The sequence below is a fragment of the Mirounga leonina genome, unplaced genomic scaffold, assembly GCF_011800145.1.
Source record: "Mirounga leonina isolate KUSES-001 unplaced genomic scaffold, KU_Mleo_1.0 Mir_375, whole genome shotgun sequence".
Taxonomy (NCBI): Eukaryota; Metazoa; Chordata; class Mammalia; order Carnivora; family Phocidae; genus Mirounga; species Mirounga leonina.
This window is the reverse complement of record NW_023270717.1, coordinates 491511-512983: the sequence shown is the minus strand read 5'-3', so window position 1 is coordinate 512983 and position 21473 is coordinate 491511. Positions and strand designations below refer to the sequence as shown.

The following is a 21473-nucleotide window of genomic DNA, read 5'->3' as shown; positions in this document are numbered from 1 at the left end:
GCGCGGGGTGCGCGGTCTGTGCGGGGCGCACGGAGTATGCGGGGTGCACGGTCTGCGCAGGGTAGGTGGGGTGCACGGGGTATGTGAGGTGCATGGTCTGCGTGGGGTGCATGGGGTGCACGGAGTATGCGGGGTGCGCGGTCTGTGCGGGGTGCACGGTCTGCACGGTCTGCGCGGGGTGCGCGGTCTGTGCGGGGCAGGGGTCTGCGCGGGGTGCACGGTCTGCGCGGGGTACGCGGGCCCCACCTCGTGTAGGGCTCGCAGCTGGTCTTCAGCAGGGACAGCAGCACTGGGTAGTGCTCGTTGCTGCAATTATCGAGAGCCTCCTGGTACAGGTAGGAGAGCAGCTTCACCCCCTGGAGACAGCAAGGGGAGGGGCTTCAGCGCAGTACCACACGCGGCCGACGCCCAGCAGCAGCCCCACCAAGGGAGGACACTCGGGAAGAACCCAGAACTCACGGTGGGGAATGCAGCCTTGGGTTCTCCGGCCCCACTACCTGGGAGTGCAGTGCCAACACCGCAGAGCTCAGCCAAGTACCTAGACACAGAGGCTGCGTGAGACCAGGGAGCAGACACTCAGAGGCCCCAGGTCCAGGGATACCAAAGCAAAATGTCTCCCGGGCCCATCTCTGCCTGCCTTCACGCTCCAGGTTTAAAAGCACCCGGACTTCAAGGACTCCAGATTTGAGCTTCCTGCCTGGTCCCCCCTGCACACCCTGTGCATCTCCACCCCCTTCTCAGGCTCCAACAAGACTCAGAACCACCCTGGGTGCATGACCCTCCCCCCGCCCCCACAGCACCCTGCCACCTCACGCCGGGTGACACCTCCTCTGGCCTGGATGACTGCCCAGACCCCGCCCAGACCCCCGCCCTCTCTGCCCTGCTGCAGTCTACATCCACATGGCAGCACAGTGCCCCTGCCCCAGCACCCTCCAGGCACCCCCAGACTCTCGCCACCCCCACTGCACCCCACCTCCAGCCTTTCTGCCCACAAGGCTTCCTCTCCCACTGAACCCTTCTCCCCAGCATCCCCAGGCCCTCATGCTCCCTTCTCCAGAGGGCACCTGCCACACCACTCCGCCTGGGGTTTACGAACTGACCAGGAGTGCCAGGAGCCAGGTCTGTGGGGACCCTGTGTGCCCTTCAGGCAGGTGGCCCCCAGCCCTAGACGGGGCCTGCCACGGTAGGCCACCAACAGATACACAGCACGCAGCACCCGGGGAGCCCACTGGGGGCAAGGGACCCTGTTCTCACAAGCCCTTTGCAGCCCAGCAAGTCCCGCACCTGCCTCCACACGGCCCCCATACTCGGCCCCCACACCAAGGCTCACCTGAGCTGCCGGCCCAGTTTCTTGAAAAGAAAGCCAATGGTGAGGAGGCTCAGGGTGGGCGGAGTGGAGAGGACGCAGGCACGGTAATACTGCAGGAACTTCCTCAGGCCGCTGGTGAAGGCCTATTGGGCAACGGGGCTGGGAGCGGGGCGGCCAGGCCCAGGGGCATGGCCGCTAAGCTCAGAACTTACAGGATGCACTGGAGCTGGGGGAAAAGGCTTGGCTCCCGTCCCCAACCCTGGGGCTCCATCTTCCAAGGAATGGGCATGGATGGGTCATGCCTAGGCACCCCAGCCCAGCTGCAAGGAAGGACCCTTCACGGAATCCCAGGGCCCAGACCAGCTACACCAGGACGCTGGGAACTGCGGGTCCCAGGGGGAGTTCTGGAAGGGGCAGCCAGGCTCTGCACGTGGGTGCCAACTCTGAGAGGGTCTCTGGCCGCTCAAACCACCGGGCTCTCGGCAACACACGCGTCCTGGGCTGCACTGCAGCAGCGGGTCTGCACGGAACGCTCCGGAACAAAAGTCAGTCTACCCACCAGCCACGTCCTCGACCCGCATGGCAGTCCCTCCCATCTTCGTCAGTTTCCTCCTTGCCTCCATGGGCCCGGCCTGCACCGTCTCAAACCCGAACCTCATCAGCCACCAGCACTGCCACTGGGCCACGAAGGGAAGGAGCCCATGCCCCCCAGCTCCCCGTGGGCCCCAGCATCCTGCCTCCTGCCTCCTCTGCTCAGCCTCCCTGCTGCTCTTCGCTCAGCTCTCCCCAAACACCCTGCTCCATCTGGACGCCTGCCCCTCCCAGCAGGCCGCACCTGCTGTCCCAGGGGGACTCTGCCCGGCATATGGGCCGACTGTGAGGTCCTCCAGAAGAGCTGGCCTAGCCCCAGGGCCTAGAACTTCAACGCCCCAAAGCAGGGAGGATGCTGTGTCGGTCGCTATGCAACTCCCTGAGGACCCAGCAGGGAGCAGGCAGCATAAGCCTGCCCCATACCGCCCAGCTCCCCCCCCCCCCCAGAATGCTGGCCACACCTCTATCCCATGGCCTAAACACGGCTGCCCAGGTCTGCAGGTAAGTGACAGTGGAGCTAAAACATCATCCCTGGGCACCCCGTTCCTGAAGAGGGACTGTCAGCTTTTAGACGTTGCTAAGGAAACAAAAGGCTTGCACTCAGGGGTCCTGGGGTAGAATCCTGAGGCTCCCAGGAAGGCCTGGGAGAGCGACGAGGCGGAGGGCCGTACCTGGAACACGAGGCCCTTGCTGCACGAGGAGTCCAGCACAGGCTGCAGAGAGAACTGGCTCAGGCGTGTGTAGTGTGTCCCCCACTCGCCCACCTCTGAGAGGAGACTGCTGACGCTCTCAGGGGAGGCTCCTGATACGTGGACACCCCGCTTCACCATGAAGGTCTGAGCTGGCTGGACAGGGCAGAGGAGAGGCTACTGAGTCAGGCACCCAGAGCCCAACACGGTACTGTCGCCCCTTCCACCCTCTCAGCACGGCGCAGAGTGTCCCAAGACTGGGTGCCCCCAAACCAAGACACACCCACAGGAAGCGCCAAGAGCAGAGAGCAGACGGCCCAAAGCATAGCCCGACCGCCCCACCCTCAGCAATGAAAACATGCACACGCAGAAACAACAAACAGGAGTTTTTATGGACCACACTGAAAAATAGTACGTATCTGAAACGTCAAGCCAATTGTGGATGCGGGTGCAGGAAGACACGCGGCCTCCCACACTACCCGAGAAGTGCACACACAGCACCTAAAGTGCTGTCATTAGATCTGACTACTGGACTCGCAGGGACGCGTCCCGAGGAGACAACACATGGCTGCTGCCGAGCTGTGTCCTGGAATCACAGGGAGAGCCGCAAAGGCCGGCCCACTGCAGCTCTGACACGGCGGGCAGGGAGGGCCAACAGACAAGCCCCAGGCGTCCCAGCCAACAGCCTCTCTATCAACAGGCTCCCACAGACACAGTACCTCCCAACAGATTAAGATGGTAAACGTTTTGTGTATTTTATTGCAATTTAAAGAAACCTTTAAAAAAACAAAAAACCCTCTCAACAAAGAAAAGCTCAGGACCAGATGGCATTACCAGTGAATTCTACCAAACAATTAAAGAACTAACACCAATTGTTCTCAAACTCTTCCAAAACCTGAAAAGGAGGGAATACTTCCTAATTTTAAGAGGCCAGTATTGCCCTGATTCCAAAGCAAGATAAAGACACTATAAGGAGGGAAAACTATAGGCCAACTTCCCTTATGAACGTAAATGTAAAAATCTCTGATAAAGTACTAACAAATCAGGGGCGCCTGGGTGGCTCAGTCGGTTAAGCATCCGACTCTTGGTTTCGGCTCAGGGGTCATGGGATGGAGCCCCCCATGGGGCTCCATACTGGGCGTGGAGTCTGCTTGAGGATTCTCTACCTCTCCACTGCCACCCCCCCCAAATAAATAAATAAATCTGAAAAAGAAAACACTAACAAATCAAATCCAGCAGCATGTTAAAAAGGGTGGCTCGGCATACAAAAATCAATCAATTCGGACTTTGCCGAGGGTCACACCGACCCACGAGCTGCTTCAGGGGCGTCTTTAGGAGTCAGTACCGTGGATCAAGACCGAAGTCCAGAACTATCAGACTGCCCGGCGGCCAGCCACTTCCCCAGCGAAAGGCAGAGCGGGAGCCGCTGGAAGAACTACACGGACTTCATGAGACCAGCACCTGTATGCGTCCCACAGCCCCATACCCTGGGTGTCAGCCCGGGACCACCGCCGGGCAGAAGGCACGTTTCCTGGGAAGATCTCAACTGGCTCCACCTGCCTCTCCTCTGCCCTCCATCCTTCTCCCACCTGTGTGCTGGCTGATCCCCACCCGGGGATCCTGAATCATGGCTTAGCTAATAATAAATACTCATTGGAGAAGTGAAAAAAAAAAAAAAAATCAATCAATGCGATAGGCCACATTAATAGAACGAAGAAAAAATAGGGTTATCTTAATTAGTGCAAAGAAAGCATTTGACAAATTCCAACACACTTCCATGATAAAAACACTCAATAGGTTAAAGAATATAGGGAACCTCCTTAACATGATAAAACCCATGTATGGCAAACCCACAGCTAACATCACACTCCACGGTAAACGACTGAAAGATTTTCCCCTAAGACAAAGAAGGAGGCAGGAATGTCTGCTTTCACCATTTCTGTTTAAAATAGCACTGGAGGGGCACCTGGAGGTGGAGGGAGGATCAGTCGGTTAAGTGTCCAACTCTTGATTTCGGCTCAGCTCACGATCTCAGGGTCTTGGGATGGAGCCTGGTGGTCAGGCTCTGCGCTCAGCAGGGAGTCTGCCTGGGATTCTCTGCCTCTTCCTCTGCCCCTCCCCCTGCTCACCTGCTCTAAAATAAATAAATCTTAAAAAAATAATAATAATAATAATAATCTTGAAAAAGAAGAAAAATGTTGGAAGCCTCACACTTCCCAAGTTCAAAAATTTTTTTAAGATTTTATTTATTTATTTGACAGAGAGAGACACAGCGAGAGAGGGAGCACAAGCAGGGGAAGTGGGAGAGGGAGAAGCAGGCTTCCCGCCGAGCAGGGAGCCCCATGTGGGGCTCGATCCCAGGACCCTGGGACCATGACCCGAGCCGAAGGCAGACGCCTAACGACGGAGCCCCCCAGTGGCCCCCCACGTTCAAAATTTATTACGAAGCTACAGTAATCAAGACAGTGTGCTCCTGGCATAAAGACAGATGCCGAGAGCAGATGAACGAAACAGGAAACCCAGAGGTAAACCCTCCCATGTACGGCCAATTAATTTTCAGTAAGGACACCAAAACCACTCAGTGGGGAAAGGACAGTCTTTTCAACCAACAGTGCTGAGAAAACTGGACATTCACGTGCAAAAGATTTAAGTTGGGTCCTCCCCCAACACCACATATAAAAATACACTCAAAGTAGATCAAACACCTCAACTTAAGACCTAAGACCAAAAAACTCTGAGGGGAACGCAGAGGCAAATCTTCCTGACCCCGGATTTGGCAGTTTTTCACATATGACACCAAAGGCACAAAATACAAATAAACTGGACTTCATGAAAATTAAAAACATGTATGCTTCGAAGAAAACTATAAGGAGAGTGAAAAGACAGCCTACAGAATAGAAGAAAATATTTGCAAATCATGAAACTGACAAGGGATTAATATCCAGAATATATAAAGAAATGCTACAACTCAACAATTCAATTCAAAAATGGGCAAAGAACTCAATACACATTTCTGCAAAGAAGATATACAAATGGCCAATAAGCACATAAAAAAATGTTCAGTATGATTAATCACTAGGGAAATGCAAATCAAAACTATGAGACACCGCTTCACACCCATTAGGACAGTTATCTTTTTTTAAAGATTTTATTTGTGGGGGCACCTGGGTGGCTCGGTCATTAAGCGTCTGCCTTCGGCTCAGGTCATGATCCCAGGGTCCTGGGATCGAGCCCCACGTCGGGCTCCCTGCTCGGCAGGGAGCTGGCTTCTCCCTCTCCCTCTGCCGCTCCCCCTGCTTGTGTTCCCTCTCTCTGTCAAATAAGTAAGTAAAATCTTTTTTAAAAACATGATTTATTAAATAATATTAAATATTATTTATATATTAAATATATAAATATTTATTTTTTAAGATTTTATTTATTCATTTGACAGAGAGAGACACAGTGAGAGAGGGAACACAAGCAGGGCGAGTGGGAGAGGGAGAAGCAGGCTTCCCGCCGAGCAGGGAGCCCGATGAGGTGCTCGATCCCAGGACCCCGGGATCATGACCCAAGCCGAAGGCAGCTGCTTAACTGACCGAGCCACCCAGGTGCCCAGGACAGTTATCTTAAAGCAAATGAAACAAGTGTCCATGAGGACAAAGAGAAATTGGAACCCTCACAGGATGTGGGAAGGAAGGTAAAGTGGTGCAGCCACCATGAAAAATAGTTCGTTGGTTCCTCCAAAAGCTACACATAACGTAACACAGGGCCCAACACTCACACTCCCGGGTATATACCTGAAAGAACTGAAAGCAGGGACTCAAACTCTTGCACACACACGCTCACAGCAGCACATTCACAACGGCCAACCCATGTGCCCACACGCAGATGAATGCATAAATAAAACGTGGTACATACATACAAAGAGTAGTACTCAGCCTTAAAAAGGAAGGAGCTGCTGACACCTGCCACGACCCGGGGGAGCCCTGAGGACACTGTGCTGAAACAAGCCAGACCCAGAAGGACAAATCCTGTCTGGTTCCACTTCTAGGAGGCACCTGCAGTGGTCAGACCCAGGGGGACAGAGAGCAGACGGCGGGGCCGGGGAGGGGGCTGTGGGGAGAGTGCGTGATGGGGACAGAGTCTGGGAAGTTCAGGTTGGGAAGATGAAAAATTTTGTAAACAGACAGTGATGATGATCACCCAACACTGGGAATGTAATTAATGCCCCCGAATAGTACACTTAAAAGTGGGTTAAAAAAAGAAGTGGAGGATGCCTGGGGGGCGCAGTTAGGCATCTGACTCTTGGTTTCAGCTCAGGTCCTGGTCTCAGGATCATGAGATCGAGCCCCGTGACGGCTTCCGTGCTTATTGAGGAGTCACTTCCTCTACCCTGCCCCCAACCCAGCTCGCACACACGCACGCACACTCTCTCGCTCAAAGTAAATAAATAAATAAATCTTAAAAAAGAAAAAAGTGGGGCGCCTGGGTGGCTCAGTTGGTTAAGCGACTGCCTTCGGCTCAGGTCATGATCCTGGAGTCCCGGGATCGAGTCCCGCATGGGGCTCCCTGCTCGGCGGGGAGTCTGCTTCTCCCTCTGACCCTCCCCCCGTCATGCTCTCTCTCTCTCATTCTCTCTCTCTCAAATAAATAAATAAAAATCTTAAAAAAGAAAAGAAAAGACAAGAAAAAAGTGGTTAAGATGTTAAATTTTATGTGTATTTTACCAAAACTAAAAAAAAAAAAGGAGGGGGGTTGCTTCCATAGTAAGGCCATTCGTAAGAGGCCATAAAAATGGCATTCTAGAGAGTCTCCAGAGGGTGGCCCTCACACCAGCACCTGCATCAACCACCTGAGGAGTCTTCGAGAGAGCATGTCTCGGGGCAACCCCAGGCCATGCGTCTAGCACATACTCAAGTTCGAGAACAGCCACTATGTAAGAACGCTTCAGAAACAAAGAGGCGGGGGGCACTTACATGAAAGAAGGCTCCGCAGACTGACATGTACAAAAGGCTTCATGCTTGTAAATACATTCATTTATTTTATGAGTGCCCAGCAAGAGGCAAAAGGTAGATAAGCTGCAGCTACTGCCCAGAATGAGCGAGGTCCCGCCCACCGGCAAGGAGAGAAGCCCAGGGCACTGAGTAAAGCCAGCAACAGTCTCCGAACGGGGCGGGGGGGGGGGGGGGCCTTCCTGCAAGGCAGGTGGCCCTCGGGGCTGAGTGCGCACCCTGTCCAAGTACAAGGAAGGCTCAGAGGGCCCCTCGGCCCCTCTTGAGGATGGGCATGGAAATGGCGGGCACGTTTCTATTGTTTTACCAATAGCAATAAACATCGCACTTTTGTTCAGTTTTAAAATGGCATTCATAAACTAATACTTTTTAAAACTGAAACAAGAAGACGGTGGCCATGACCTCCGGGCAGGCCATGGAGCCGGCTTCCCAGCAGACCCACGGCGCCCTGCCCCCAGCCCGCCTCACAGAGGCTGGTATCTGAGGCCGCCCGCTTACTGCACTGGGCTCCCGTCTATGCTGTGAAGTGCCAGGCAGACGGCAGGCTGCCAGGACAGTGCTGCTGCTGCCCCCGCATGCCGGCACTTGCTTACCTGGCAGAGGGAAAACGTGGCAGACACGACCCCAATCAGGACATTCAGCGCATCTTTCACCAGCTCGCACTCCTTTACCAGGACGGGCTGTGGGGCCTGCAGCAGGCCCCCGCCAAGCACCTGCAGCTCCCCGTGGCGGAGCCTGCAGAACCTGTCAAAGGCGTCCCTTCCGGCCTCCGTGAGGTAGGGCTCCTCTCTGTGGCCAGGGGGGCTGTGTGGGCGACAGAGGAGGGGGCACTAAGCGGATGGAGCAACACACACACCTCAGCTGCATGAACAAAAGGCGGGGAGAGAGGGACGAAGACCAGAAGCAGCAACAAGTGCCCAGGGGCACACGATGCTCCTCAGGATGACGATCACAATGTGTCTTCATGTTAAAAATAAGCATGGCGCCCACAGCAGCCCAGATGTCCAACGACAGATGAATGGATACACAAAACACAGCCTGCCCATGAAGTGGAATATGATTCAGGCTTGGAATGGACACCAACACCTGCTACAACATGGATGAACCTCGAATACATTACACTAAGTTAAATAAGCCACATACAAAACTGTATGCTCAAGACGAGCATGACGGCAAATCTTAGCTACGTGCATCTTGCCACTCCTGGGATCCAGCCTGAGAGAGCTGACGAGAATGGCGCCGGCGGCCGGCAGGGGGAGCTCCCAGTCAGGGCAGCCCCCGTGGCACAAGACACACCAGGCAGGTGGCCCCCCATTTAGCTCCAGCAGCATGCTCCCTCCTGGGAGCCCCCCTGCCAGCCTCCCGAATATCTTAATGAGGTTTCTTTTATTCAGTTTCGTGGAGCAAAAAGTCTCACAAACTCTTGGACGTAACAGGCTTGCTGGTCTTGCAGAAGGTGCCTCTGGACACACAGCAGCCTCCAGGGGCTCTGCCTCCACGCCGTCCTATCTATGCCAGGAATTCACAGCCACATCAGTCAAAAGCAGCCAAAAAAAAAAACCAGTATCACTTTTTAAATATTCCTTTGAAAACCATAAACCCCTACTGAAAAACATGAAAGAGCTGTTTTTTAAAATCCACTGAAAAAGTAATTTTTTTTTTTTTTTTTAAGATTTTATTTATTTGACAGAGACACAGTGAGAGAGGGAACACAAGCACGGTGGGTGAGAGAGGGAGAAACAGGGTCCCCGCCGAGCAGGGAGCCCGATGCGGGGCTCAATCCCAGGACCCTGGGATCATGACCTGAGCCGAAGGCAGACGCTTAATGACTGAGCTACCCAGGCGCCCTATGAAAAAGTAATTTCTTAATAAAGGGAGCTTGGGGAATACAAGCTCTTTTAAAACTTTTCTTCTCATTTTTAATACCTAACCAGCTCCTTTCTCCTCCTCTGCAAAAAAAATTTATTTTAGGTCTAGCATGTCAAAAAGAGTATCATTTATTCTTCAAAGACAAAAGTCATTTCCTGAGGGCGTAACAGCTCCAAGCTATAGAACATTTTAACATCAAGATGCATGTCTGACCACCAGCACGTTTTCATCCCATCAGGAATGATGTACAAGGTACAAGAACAATACATCTCAGAACCTATTAAATCAAAAATCCTGCTGGGTCGCCTGGGTGGCTCTGTCGGTGAAGTGTCTGTCTTCAGCTCAGGTCACAATCCCGGGGTCCTGGGATCGAGTCCTGCATCGGGCTCCCTGCTCAGCAGGCAGCCTGCTCCTCACCCCTCCCCCGCTCCCCCTGCTTCTGCTCTCTCTCTCTCAAATAAATAAATAAAATCTTAAAAAAAAAAAAGAAAAGATTTTATTTATTTGCCAGAGAGAGCATGAGCAGGAGGAGGGAGAGGGAGAAGCCCCTGGGATCATGACCTGAGCCAAAGGCAGTCCCTTAACCTACTGAGCCCCCAGGCGTCCCTCTCTTGCAAATAAATAAAATCTTTAAAAAAAACAAAAATCCTTTTTAATTGACAATGCACGTCAATCATTCTTCCCCTCTTTCAGCAAGTATCTGAGTGCAGGGGGAGCAGCGAGGCAGACAAGCCCAGCCTCCCAGGGCAGGCGCTACAGATGGGAGAAACGAGGAAGCATTGACTTGGACCCCAGGGCTGAGGAGGACTCCAAGAGGCCCAGGGAGCAACAAGAAGAGAAAAGGGGTCAGTGTGAGTGGAGCTGGGGAGTGCGGGGAGGACTTCACGGAAGGATTGGCCCTCGATCCAGACCAGGGGCAGCCATCAAGTGTGGCAGACAGAGCAATGATGTGCTCTGGTTTCTGTCCCTGGAAGGTGGCACCAGCTGTGTGGAGGATGAGGGAAGGGCAGGAGGAAGCAGGGAGGCCAGACCTGAGGCATCCAGGTTGGCAGGTAGGCTGTGGCCAGACCACGGACATCTGCCCTCGCTCCCTCGAGAGGGCGCGAGAGAAGAGCGAGAGGAAAGACTTCTCAAGTTTCAAAGTCCTTCTCAGCTTCCTCCAGGGAGTTGCTCAGGACAGGTGCACGCTGCAGGCGCCATCCCATTTCTCACCCCCGGCTGTTCCTGCCCCCACTCTTCCAGGGTCAACGCCAGCACCGCCGTGGCCATGTGTGCCCCCTTGGGGGATTCAGAGCTAAGGCAGAAAAATCCATGAAGGAAAACACCAAATTCCCCTTGTCCCCATGGAGAACTCAGCCGTCAACATAATGAAATCACTCCCCCCAGAATGGGTGCAGCCACAGAGAAACAGCAGAGGAGGCCTTCAGACCTACGCGGGTACTCGGGCCAAAGCACAGGGGAGGGGTCCTCCAGGGGTCTCAGAGGACAGAGTTTACAGTCCTAGGGCTGCGGGTGGACAGGCAGCCCTGCTTCTGGAGGGCAGCAGCCTCCTTAACTGCCCACTAGCCAGAGCTCATGGTAGGAAACTAGCAGGTGGCTGGGATTTAAACTGAAACAAGTTCAAAAGATTTGCCAAATGAACTAGTGCAAAAGGCCTCAGGGGTCAGGGGCCAGTGGGATCAGGTTCGCACCAGAACAGGCAGAGGAGGATGCTTGGGGGAAGTGAGTTTGGGGCCCACGCCCAACTGAGGCGTGGCCCTGAGGGTCTCCCTGAGGAAGCCACCATGTGTGCACTGCTGGGCACGCGCTCATGTCCTGGGAGCGAGGGGAAGACCGCCGCGGTGCTCCTCGCTGCTGGAGCTCTAAGGTCAGCAACCTTCGGGGGACGCCAAGGAGATCAACTGCACTCGGCAGAACAGGGGGCAAGGACAGAGACCTGGTGAGCAATCGTATCTCCTAAATGGTGTCCTAAAAAGTAGAAACTAATGAAATACCACTAAGCAAATATTTACAGAAGAAAGTGCTAACTTGTTGGCCCACTTTTGGGACATGTGGGGGGTTAGCGGGAAGCGGGATGGCTAGACTTGGTTTGTGCACACAAGACAGGAAGTTGCAAGACAAGGCCAGCACCACCACCGGTGGTGCTGAGGGAAGCAGGGAGCTGGCCATCCCTGGAGGAATCCACTGCACGAGACAGATGACCTCGCCAGCAGGAGCGGTGCCCGAACACAACCGGCCCCTAACTGCCTACGCCCCGGCCCATGTCCACCCTGCAGAGACCCTGCTGGGCCCAGACGCTGCACCAGAAGGCACTGCACTCCTGCGAACACTGACTCTTGCATCCTATGCTCCCCAAAATGGAGTTCCACAGAATTGCCAGCAGATGAGATGGGACAAGAGGGTCCAAGGAGCAAATAGTGGGAAATGTGTGTCCTCTATCCCCATTCTGGGAGCTTTTGAGGGGCGACACCAGTGCTTTACAGACTGAGCGGTCCTGAGTGCAGACGCCTCTGGACACGGATGAGCCCAGGGGACGGGATGCTGGCACCGGTCAGGGCAGCTCTGCCATGACTGAACTTGTCAGCCAGAGAGCACCACGGTCAGCCCTGGATGTGAAGACCAGTGGACGCGAAGCTTGTTCCCTCACCAGCACTCTGTGCCCTGGCCCTGACTGCACCTGCCAGGCTGCCCTCGACACCTGACTGGGAGCCCTCACTGATTTGCAGAAGTCACTGGCACCGGAGAAACCTCCCTGAAGCCTGCAAGTCCTTCCCCTCGGCATCCCTCTCACCTCCCAGGATCCAGGCCTGCCACACACTAGCCTGATGAAACTTCCAGGCTCCTAATCCCACCATAGCTGCTCTACAAACAACTGCCTGAGCCCTCCCGAGGACAGGCCACGCTCACATGCGGGGGGGCGGGGGGGATGCGTTTAGCAGCAAAGGCTCACGGACCATCCAACTTGCTCCCAGCACCTCCGCTTGCTGGCCTCGTAGGTGAGCACGGCATCCCACAGGTCGATGTCTGGAGTCATGCCTGGTTCAGACTGGGAGTCAGGAGTCAAATTAGATGCTGACTGGAACCCTTCATCGTCGGACTGATCCACACTCTGAGGAACCTGGAGACCACAGGAAAGAAGGAAACATCATGTATGTCTTTGGGTCTAAATTTCACCCAAGTGTGGTCAGAATTCCGGGACTTCCCCACACACTTCCCATTACTCGTTACAAGAAACACCCAGCAGAATGTTTCCTCTATTTTTCCCAAGCACGTAGCTACTACACAATATTTTCACTCCCACCAAATCACTCTCTGGATTAATTAAGATTATGGATTTCCAGTTATATAGGACACATAAGCGTCAATATCACTTACAATGGAATTTTTCATGAAATGATTCTGATGTGAAAATTCCATTTTGGGGAACCCAGCATAAAAAAATCATAGTAGGAACACTGGGGTGGCTCAGTTGGTTAGGCGTCTGCCTTCGGCTCAGGTCATGATTCCAGGATTCTGGGATCAAGCCCTATGTCAGGCTCCCGGCTCAGCGCAGAGCCTATTTCTCCCTCTGCCTGCCACTCCCCCGCCCCCCCCAGCTCGTGTGCGTTTTCTCTCTCAAATAAGTAAATAAATCCTTTAAAAATTAAAAAATTTAAAAAATCATAGTAAACAGAAAAATTTACGCACGCCAAGATGTTCACTACAGTGAGAATTTTTCGTAGTAAAGGAATAACTGAGTAATGACAGTGCTGAAATGTCTCAGCAACATTTATAAAGTCACAAAACATAAAGGCCAACAATGATTTACTAAGGTAGGAAATATCCCACTTTATAGGTGGAAGAAAGTGCACAAAACTGCGCACATAGCAAAAACAAACATTCTGCGGCACGTGGCTCTGCTATGTACTTGAGATGTAGCTGAACTTGTTACTTCCTTGTAATTAAACATAAACAGCAACCCTAGAGAGCAGAGTAAGTGACCTGACAACGCGCCCCGTTAGAAGGTGAAAAGCAGCGTGCTGCTTTGGTCTGCAGGTGGGCGGTGGCGTCCCTGCCCACCCAGGTGAAGCCCACTCCAGCAGCCTCGCCTCGCCACGGCTCAGCCACCAAGTGACAGGGACTCGAGCGCTATCCTACCTTTACCATGACCAAGGCAAGGTCAAAGGAGGCATTTCCAGCTGCCGGGGAGCTGGACGCAGGAAAGCAAACACTCTACCTTAATGGCCAATCCAGAGAGGTCTGCACTGTCCGGCATCGGGGGCAGGTCTAGCCGGACATCCATGTCATATGTGCGGCTGTGCGCCAGAGCGCCGAAAAGCGAGACCCGGGTGTCTCTCTCAAACCTGTCACCGCAAGGGTCCCCATATGAGAAGAGCCCCGCGGTGGGCAGGCCAGTGCCTGGGGCCGCCTCCATCACCTCAAGCGCCTTCTGGATCATGTCCTGACACAAGTACTCCTCTCTGGAGATCAAAGACTGAACGTCCATCTCAAAAGCACTCAGGTCGTAGCAGTCGTAGCCGCTGTAGGGCACGTTTCTCCCCACATGCTTGTTGTTAAAGAAGTAGTCCCGCTTGCGCTGCAGCACTTGAGGGGGGCCGCTCCCTGCCAGCTGAACCAGGAGGCCCAAAACAGACCCCACCTCCACGAACGGACAGCAAGGGGCTGCTAGCAGCTCCTCCACCAGTCCCTCCAGACGGTCAGCCTCGGGGCCCAGACCACCCACTCTCAAGTCGAAGGACAGCATGAGGATCCTGTTCTTCACTGGGAGTCTGGAGAGATCAGGCTGCAGTTTATGAGTCTCATCTTGAAAGAGATTCGTGAAAAGGGCATTGTAGGCCACCCTCTTAAGTCTCTGCTTTGCCCTCTTCCGGCTCCCGCCGTGCTGGCCCAGGCGAGCCTTCGCGGCCGGCAGGACGGCCTCGCACAGGTCGTCGAACAGCTGGGGGACGCTGGCCATGCCCACCCCTTCTCAGCTCCAGGCCCCCAGCGAGTAAGAAAGCACCCTGGCCGGGCTGCGCTCCGGCCTCCGAAACGCAGGGCGTGGGAGCGGGTCAGACGGCGCTGACCGCCCGGCGACCCCGAAACCGACACCCGGAGGCCCAGCACTCGCACTTTCAGGTTCTTGCCCTCCCTGTGCCCGCCGCCACCCCGCCGCCCGCAGTAGGCTGCAGAGCGCCAGCTCGCCACTTGTCCCACCCACGAGTCTTCGCCCTTCAGGGGTCACGGAAGCGGGACCACCCGAGGAGATGCGCGAGGGCCGTACACAGTGGACGTGGCCCGCTTTGGACGCTCTGTCGACGTCCGGAGAGGGGCGGCCGGGACTGCGCGCCGCCGGAGGAGGGAGTGTGGGGGCGGCGGCAGGCAGGGTCGCCGGGCGAGGCCTCAGCCTGCGACGAGACCGCGGCGCCCGCTCCCGCCACCGCTGTCCCCGCCCGCGGCGTCACTGCCTCGCGACCCGCAAGACCGCCGCGCGGGCGCGCCGGAATTGCGTCATCGGGGGCGGGGCGGGCCCGGAGGTCGCGGCGGGGAGGGTACTTCCGGCTTGGAGCGCCGCAGCCGCGTGGGGAGTCCGAGCCCCGCGGCGGGTTGGTCACACTCGCTGGGGTGGGCCGCGCACGCCACGAGTGGGGCTGGAGCGGGGCCCCCCGCTGGACCCCGGTCATCGCCGCGTCCGTCACCGACGCAGCCCGAGCGCGCCCCGCGGGGACGCAGGGACCGCGAGCCCCGTGCGCCGCGGCTCCGGCGGGGAGCAACCGCAGTACCCCGGACTCCTGCTGCTCGCGCACCGACCGACCCTGCCAGCTTCCCTCTCCGGTTTTGCCGCAGCTGGGCGCGGGCTGCAGGTCTGCTTTCCCGAGCAAACCCGTGTGTGCTCGTGAAGCGATGTTTGGCGGCACGGTGCTCGCTGGCCTGCCGTGCAACCCGGAGCGGGCCCCCACGAGCCGCGAGCTGGTGCGCAGACCGCGCGGGCGCCCGCGGAACGCGCTGCCGCCTCGGACCGGGCTGGAGGCCGAGTCTTCGGCGGATTTCAAGCCCCGCGCTCTGGGCGCGGGTGCTCCAGGCCTTGTCCTGGCTGAGAGGTCGCCTTTTCAGAACTGGACTGCTCGGTCAGAGCTGCGCTGCTGAGGAATTTGTCTGCTCTAGAGAAAAACCTCCGAGAACCGGGCCCCCAGAAATCACAGTGCTGGGCGCCTGGGTGGCTCAGTCGGTTGGGCGTCTGCCTTCGGCCCAGGTCATGATCCCGGAGTCCTGGGATCCAGCCCCGCATCGGGCTCCCTGCTCGGCGGGAGCCTGCTTCTCCCTCTCCCACTCCCCGTTTGTGTTCCCTCTCTCGCTGTGTCTTTCTCTGTCAAATAAATAAATAAAATCTTTAAAAAAAAAAAAAAAAGAAATCACAGTGCTTTGGGGGACCCCCCCTTTCTGGGACCTCAGCTGGTTCTGTTTTTAAAACTGCGGTGCCATGGACTGAATGAACCAAAAGTAGCCAACCAGGGGAAATAAACGACCCTTTGGCATGTTCCCTGTACTTGTCTATGATGGCACCATGGCAGAGCCCGGGGACACTGGTCATTTGTTCCCACTGGGTCAGGTAGGGCAAAATGATAGTGTTTACGAACCAGTATGGGTGGGAAATAATAAGGCCACAAAGAGGGCCTGCATCGCTCGTCCCACCTGTCCACACAAGTGGGTCTCCTACAGCTTCCATGTCTCCCGGCTCATGTTTTCTCACTGGATCGAAGCTTTCTCTTCTAGACGGGCCAGTGCTGCTTCTGTGGCTAAAATTCTGTTAGCAAAGATTGTCCCTACCCAGGGAACCCCTCTCGAACGTCGTTGTGGTCGGAGAACTCATCTTACTGGCCGGACGCTTCAGCAGGCCTGCGCTGCTTGGCAGGCCTCACCTTCACTGCACCCCCCATCCACATTCCCTGCGTTAGTCACATGCACCACCAGCATTGGTAAGCCTCAACTGGCAAAATCTGCAGCCCCTCCAAAATACCTGGGCCAAGAGCATTGCTGTTGGTCCTTCTAACCCTCAGATCTGGGATCTCCCAGACTCCCACCCTTCGAGATTTCCAGGACGTCCAATGCACTTGGCCCCTGCCTCCTCTGACACGTTAATAAAAGGAGATATACTTCAAAACTGTTCGGGTCTAACTGTTTCTATTAAAAGTAACCATGCTTTGGAGCGCCTGGGTGGCTCCATGGGTTGAGCTTCCAACTCTTGGTTTCAGCTCAGGGCGTGATCTCCTCAGTGGTGAGCACCACGGGGGAGGCGGGGGGATGCTCAGCGCTCAGCGGGGAGTCTGCTTGGAGATTCTCTCCCTCTGCCCCTCCCCCCCCCTCAAATGAATAAATCTTTTAAAAAAAGAAAAAAAGGTAGCCACGCTTTGGTAGAACAATCTACACAGTGAGTTCCTGGGAGATGGAGAGGGTGGCCTTAAGCATCACACCTTGCAACCTGGACATTTCGTTTATTGGAAAAGACACCTCCACAACCTTGCCAGAAAGGCCCCTCTCAGATCTGCTAACCAGCCCTTGTGCCACCAAACTCCAGGTAAGAGACTCTTGGATCCATGGGACATGTGTAGAGAAAGCACCAAAGCCTGACTGGACCCAAACACCAGCTGGTGACCTGGAAGTAAAGACCTCCCAGACTGAAACAGACATCTGGGGAGGGAGCTGTCCTGAGATGCATAGACCAGGCCCATGTGCCTTTTCCTCCTTTCCCCTCCTTTAGGGGGAAGACAGTGCCCTTGTGTGGATCTCCCAAGCCCTGTGGAAGGGGGAAACCTCTTTTGATTATGGCCTTGCAGAAACAGCCTCACCATGATCCCGGGACAAATGAATTTTCCACTCACTTTTTTTTTGAAGGGTTAGGTTTCTTCGGTCTTCACAAAAGTCCCTCTTTCATCTGACCTGTATCTTACACTGGATTCTTACCCAAATTCAGTCTGTGAATTTGCCACCATACAGGCTGTTACTGGATAACATTTGTTTTCAGTTCTTTTGAGATAACAGTACTGTTTTAATACATCTTTGAGGTTTTGCTGTTTTTGTTCAGCTATTGCTTCATTTTTCCCAAACACACTTGGCTAATTGTTTTCATGTGATCTTGCAGTACCCCCCTCTCCCCACAGGAACTTCCAGGAGGCACACAGGATTCTGGGTTTGCCTCCCTAGGGAGAACTTTCTCCCCTAAATTGGAATGAGTGCCAATAAGTATCTTCAGTTGGCGACTGCAGACCTACAGTCTGGTTTAGAACCACCATTCAATTTGGGATTGTTATATTCTGTTTTGTATAGCTCCTTTAAGTTTTGTATTTTGTTAACTGTCAAACTTCTGTAAAAATGATGTGCCCACTACGGAAATGATCTCCAATACTTGTAACCTTGAGAATATGTAGACTTTAGACGGGAAGTGCCTGGCAGTTCTCCCTCCTGACCTCCCGTCTGACTCAAATGTGGCCTTAGGTGGTTTCCAACTGGTACATACTTTCCCTCTGCTGTAGGACAGGATAACCAGAGAAGTCCTTCCTGGCAGCAACAGACAAAACCACTAAATACGGAAAACCTGACTCTTGATCAGTGACGCTTTCAAAGAAAGGTCTTGATCAAAAGGAGGGAAATTTGGAAATTAATAAAGGGAAACTCTCGGAAGTGGGCTTGGGATGCTAGAAGGGGAGGCTGGAAGGAGGAGCTATACCACTCCATGCCCATCACAGGAATGATCGTTGATTAGAGGCCCAACAGAAGAATCAACAGCAAAGGATCATCAGAAAATCATCATCATCCTGAACTCTTGATTTTCTCCAATGGATGTTCATTCGGAACAATCCTTCCCAGCTTCTTCCTTCCTCTCCATAAAATAACGTTCCTCTTTGCTTGTTGGACTAGCCTAGTATTTTGCCATAGTCTACCTGTCCCAAATTGCAATTCTCTACTACTCCTGAATAAACCCATTTTTGCTGGTAAAATAACTTTTATTTTTAAGGTTAACAGAAGTGTGGGAAATGAGGATGGGGCCATCCGTGAAGAGGTGGGCCACTGGATGGGGGCTCCCGGTCACTGCCGTGGACAGAGTGCCCCTGAGCCAGTGCCCTGGACAACTCCATAGCCCAGCCCTCTGCACAAAGGCCTCAGGCAGTGGGGTACTGGCGAATGTTTAATTATGGCTCTTGGGGGACTAGCTTGTATTGTCATTTCTGGGGTGCAAAGACTTCCACCCTGGCTGATTTCAAGCTACCAGGTCACAGAACTCAAGAAGGAGCTAGGAAGAAATGTACAGTCAGCTTGTCACTGCGATGAGCAGGTTCAGGACAGCACCTCACTCCCCAAGATGTGAGCCCCTCTCCCCACAGAGCTCTATGGCAGAACTGTCCCCCTAGACTCCCGGCGTTCAGCCTCAGCCTTGCCCCCCAGCCTCACCGGCCACCTGCAGCATCTTCCACTGTGCTTCCAGCTGCCCTCTCAAGTGTATCAGGGCCTGCAGGTCCTCGGGGGAAGCCATGGAGAAGGGACCCAGGCTGGGGGGTGCCTCTCCATGCAACACCCGGGCCAGGACCCCCGCAAGCTGGGATGTGGATTCCTGGGCCAGGAGTAGAGGTGGAAGCAGCAAGTCACTGGTCTCCCCACCTCCCACCCACAGCACGTCCACCCTGCCCAACTCACCTGCTCCACTAGGACCAAGACTCGGCCCCCCGCTGGTCCCCGTAGGAGCGCAGCCAGGAGTGCAGCTTGGGGGTCCTGGAGGCCATGGGCTGGTCCCAGCGCCACCAGCACCAGGTCAGGCTGGAAACCATAGGCCAGGGGCAGCACAAGGGCCAGGATGCAGCTCAAGAACCCACCTGTTGTCTGTGGGAAGGACAGCAGCAGAGCTCCAGGCCCTCAGCCAGGGGTCACCCCACCTCCCACAGTCCCATCAGGAAGCCAGGAAGGGCAGGTGAAGGCCAGGAGCGGCCCCAAGGGTGCCAACGAGTGGCAGCCGCCCTACCCGGGACCCCACCACTCACCCCTGGCAGCGGCACAGACACATGGAACATGGACAGGGCAGCCGCTTCTTTGCCTCTGATGTTCAGCCACAGATTTCTCCTTCCAGGGGAGAGTGAGCACGTGGGCACACATGGAAGGCTTTGAGATGTGGCTCACCCTCCAGAGCCCAGACAGCAGAAGGGAAGGTGCTGGAGACCCTCCCAGGAGCTCCTCTGCCAAACTCCAGCTGGGGAAGGCCCTGCCCACCCTCCCCCATGGGGACTCAGGAGTACGTGCCCACCCACACACAGGACGGGATGCACACAGGACCCAAGTGTCCTACCCATCACTGGCAAGGTCTGGGGGCCGATCCAGCTGTCCCACAGCCACACAGAGCACCCTAGAGGAAAAGGTGGCCCCAGGACGGGCTGCACTCACCCAGCCAGGAATCCATGCTTGGAGCCTTCCCCATGGGGCCGGGAAGCAGGAGCAGTGTGGCCCGCCAGGGCGGGGGTGCTCACCTCTGGGCTCTGTGGGACAAGCCGCGCCGAATGGCCACCTCCAGGGTGGCCGCCGCAGCTGGGGTTGTTGCGATGCCACTGCTCACCTGTGGGGGGCAACTCCCAACCAGGCACAGAGTCACATCCATCCTCCTCTTGGTCCCTGTCTACGGAGCTGCCATCTGCCCAACTGAGCTCAAACTGCTCCCCTTCTGGAAATAAGATGCTTAAAACTACACTTTAAATCATCGCCTTCACCTCACTGTCAGAGCATTTAGTTAAGAAGACTGACTGAGCCTGAACTTGTGACCCTGCCCCTAAGAGCTGTTCTAGAAAGGGTCCATGTGGTTCTGCACCACCCAGCCCTCCCTTGGACAGGCCATCTGTTGTGGGCAGCTCCTGGGCCCTGCCCCCAGCTCCATGGCCACCCTCAGCCCATCCCAGGTGCCCCCACCTGTCCATCCAGGATCCCGTTCAATAGATGCAAGACCTTTCCAAGTGCAATGAAAGCCGTGTCCTGGGCCAGGGCCTCGTGTAGCCTGTGGTGGGAAACCAGAGGGACACGTGGACAGGAAGTGACACCGGTACCACGGCGCGTGTCATCCACAGCCCCATCCCTCTCCCCAGGCCTGCTCTGCCCACCTGGCCCAGGCCCGTGTCTCCTCCTGTGGGGCTGACCCCTCTGGACGGAGGACATCAGGCGGTAGGACCAGAGCAGCATCCTGTGCCGTCAGGGCGGCAGCCGTGCGGGCAGGGGGTGTGGGGTAGAGGTGCAGCTGGTCCAGGAGGGACCTCGGTACAGCCGAGCCCTGGGCCTCCGCTGCCTTGAATCCGGGCCCCCCAGGCGACACAGATGGGCGTCTCCCCTCTGGGGAGCAGGTGCTGGGGTTCAGTAGGTGGGCCGGCCCTAGGGAGTGGTTCAGAGTCAAAGCCACTGCGCGGGAGCCCGGGGAGGTACCCTGCCGCCCAGCGTGGGCCACACTGACCTTGCTGCTGAAGGCTAGTCCAGTGAGGGGCCTGGGCTGCCCGGACACTCTGGATGGACTCCAGAGCACTGTGGGGAGAAACAGGAGCCGTAAGGCCTGGCCTGGAACCCCCAGCCCTTCCCAGCCTCCTGCCCCATACCTGTGCCGAGGCACCATGGACCCCGACAGGGGCGGGGCAGGGTCACCCAGCAGCGCCTTCACCACCATGCACACCGACTGGGACAGCGACTCCAGGTGGTAGCCTCCCTGGGAGCAGGGCGAAGGCAGACACGAGATTAGACAGGGCTGTCAGTGGGGCGGGGCGCCACCGTCCCGGCAGGACGCCCCACCCTGTAGAGCGGGCCCCCCTGACTGCACCTCGACACCTGGCCTGTGAGCCCTCCCTGCTGCCAGTCACCTCCAGCACAGCACAGACCCGGCCGCCGGCCAGCACCTGCAGCAGCTGCGTGAGGTGGGCGAAGCACTCAGGCGTGGCCTGCATCTGCCCCTGGAACCAGAGCCAAGTGTGAGGGGACCTGGCCCCAGGGCCCCAGAGGCCCTCCCCAGCCAGGACAGGCCTTCACCTC

At 55.7% G+C, this 21473-nt stretch overlaps 2 protein-coding genes across 15 annotated transcripts in view; both read right to left on the bottom strand.

Annotated features, from left to right (window-relative positions):
- The window catches only part of TUBGCP6 (tubulin gamma complex associated protein 6), a 26557-nt gene extending 11663 nt beyond the window's left edge, over window positions 1-14894 (bottom strand). For all 4 annotated transcript variants that reach the window (XM_034986043.1, XM_034986042.1, XM_034986044.1 and 1 more), the window contains exons 1-7: window positions 13669-14894; window positions 12407-12570; window positions 8177-8387; window positions 2572-2745; window positions 1331-1452; window positions 460-538; window positions 247-356 (exon numbers count right to left, since the gene is read on the bottom strand). In XM_034986043.1, the coding sequence (XP_034841934.1) occupies window positions 247-356; window positions 460-538; window positions 1331-1452; window positions 2572-2745; window positions 8177-8387; window positions 12407-12570; window positions 13669-14409 (1601 nt within the window). In that variant the 5' untranslated portion in view covers window positions 14410-14894. The remainder of the gene's footprint in view (window positions 1-246; window positions 357-459; window positions 539-1330; window positions 1453-2571; window positions 2746-8176; window positions 8388-12406; window positions 12571-13668) is intronic.
- A 2236-nt stretch (window positions 14895-17130) lies between these two features.
- The window catches only part of HDAC10 (histone deacetylase 10), a 7963-nt gene continuing 3620 nt past the window's right edge, over window positions 17131-21473 (bottom strand). For 5 of the 11 annotated variants that reach the window (XM_034986032.1, XM_034986033.1, XM_034986031.1 and 2 more), the window contains 9 exons: window positions 21305-21394; window positions 21047-21153; window positions 20908-20975; window positions 20564-20828; window positions 20376-20460; window positions 19943-20028; window positions 19765-19821; window positions 19463-19541; window positions 17132-19304 (listed from right to left, as the gene is read on the bottom strand). In XM_034986032.1, coding sequence (XP_034841923.1) covers window positions 18930-19304; window positions 19463-19541; window positions 19765-19821; window positions 19943-20028; window positions 20376-20460; window positions 20564-20828; window positions 20908-20975; window positions 21047-21153; window positions 21305-21394 — 1212 coding nt within the window. In that variant the 3' untranslated portion in view covers window positions 17132-18929. Of the gene's footprint in view, window positions 19305-19462; window positions 19542-19764; window positions 19822-19942; window positions 20029-20375; window positions 20461-20563; window positions 20829-20907; window positions 20976-21046; window positions 21154-21304; window positions 21395-21473 lie in introns of all 11 variants that reach the window. The other 6 variants (XM_034986039.1, XM_034986036.1, XM_034986038.1 and 3 more) reach the window with 6 other exon arrangements.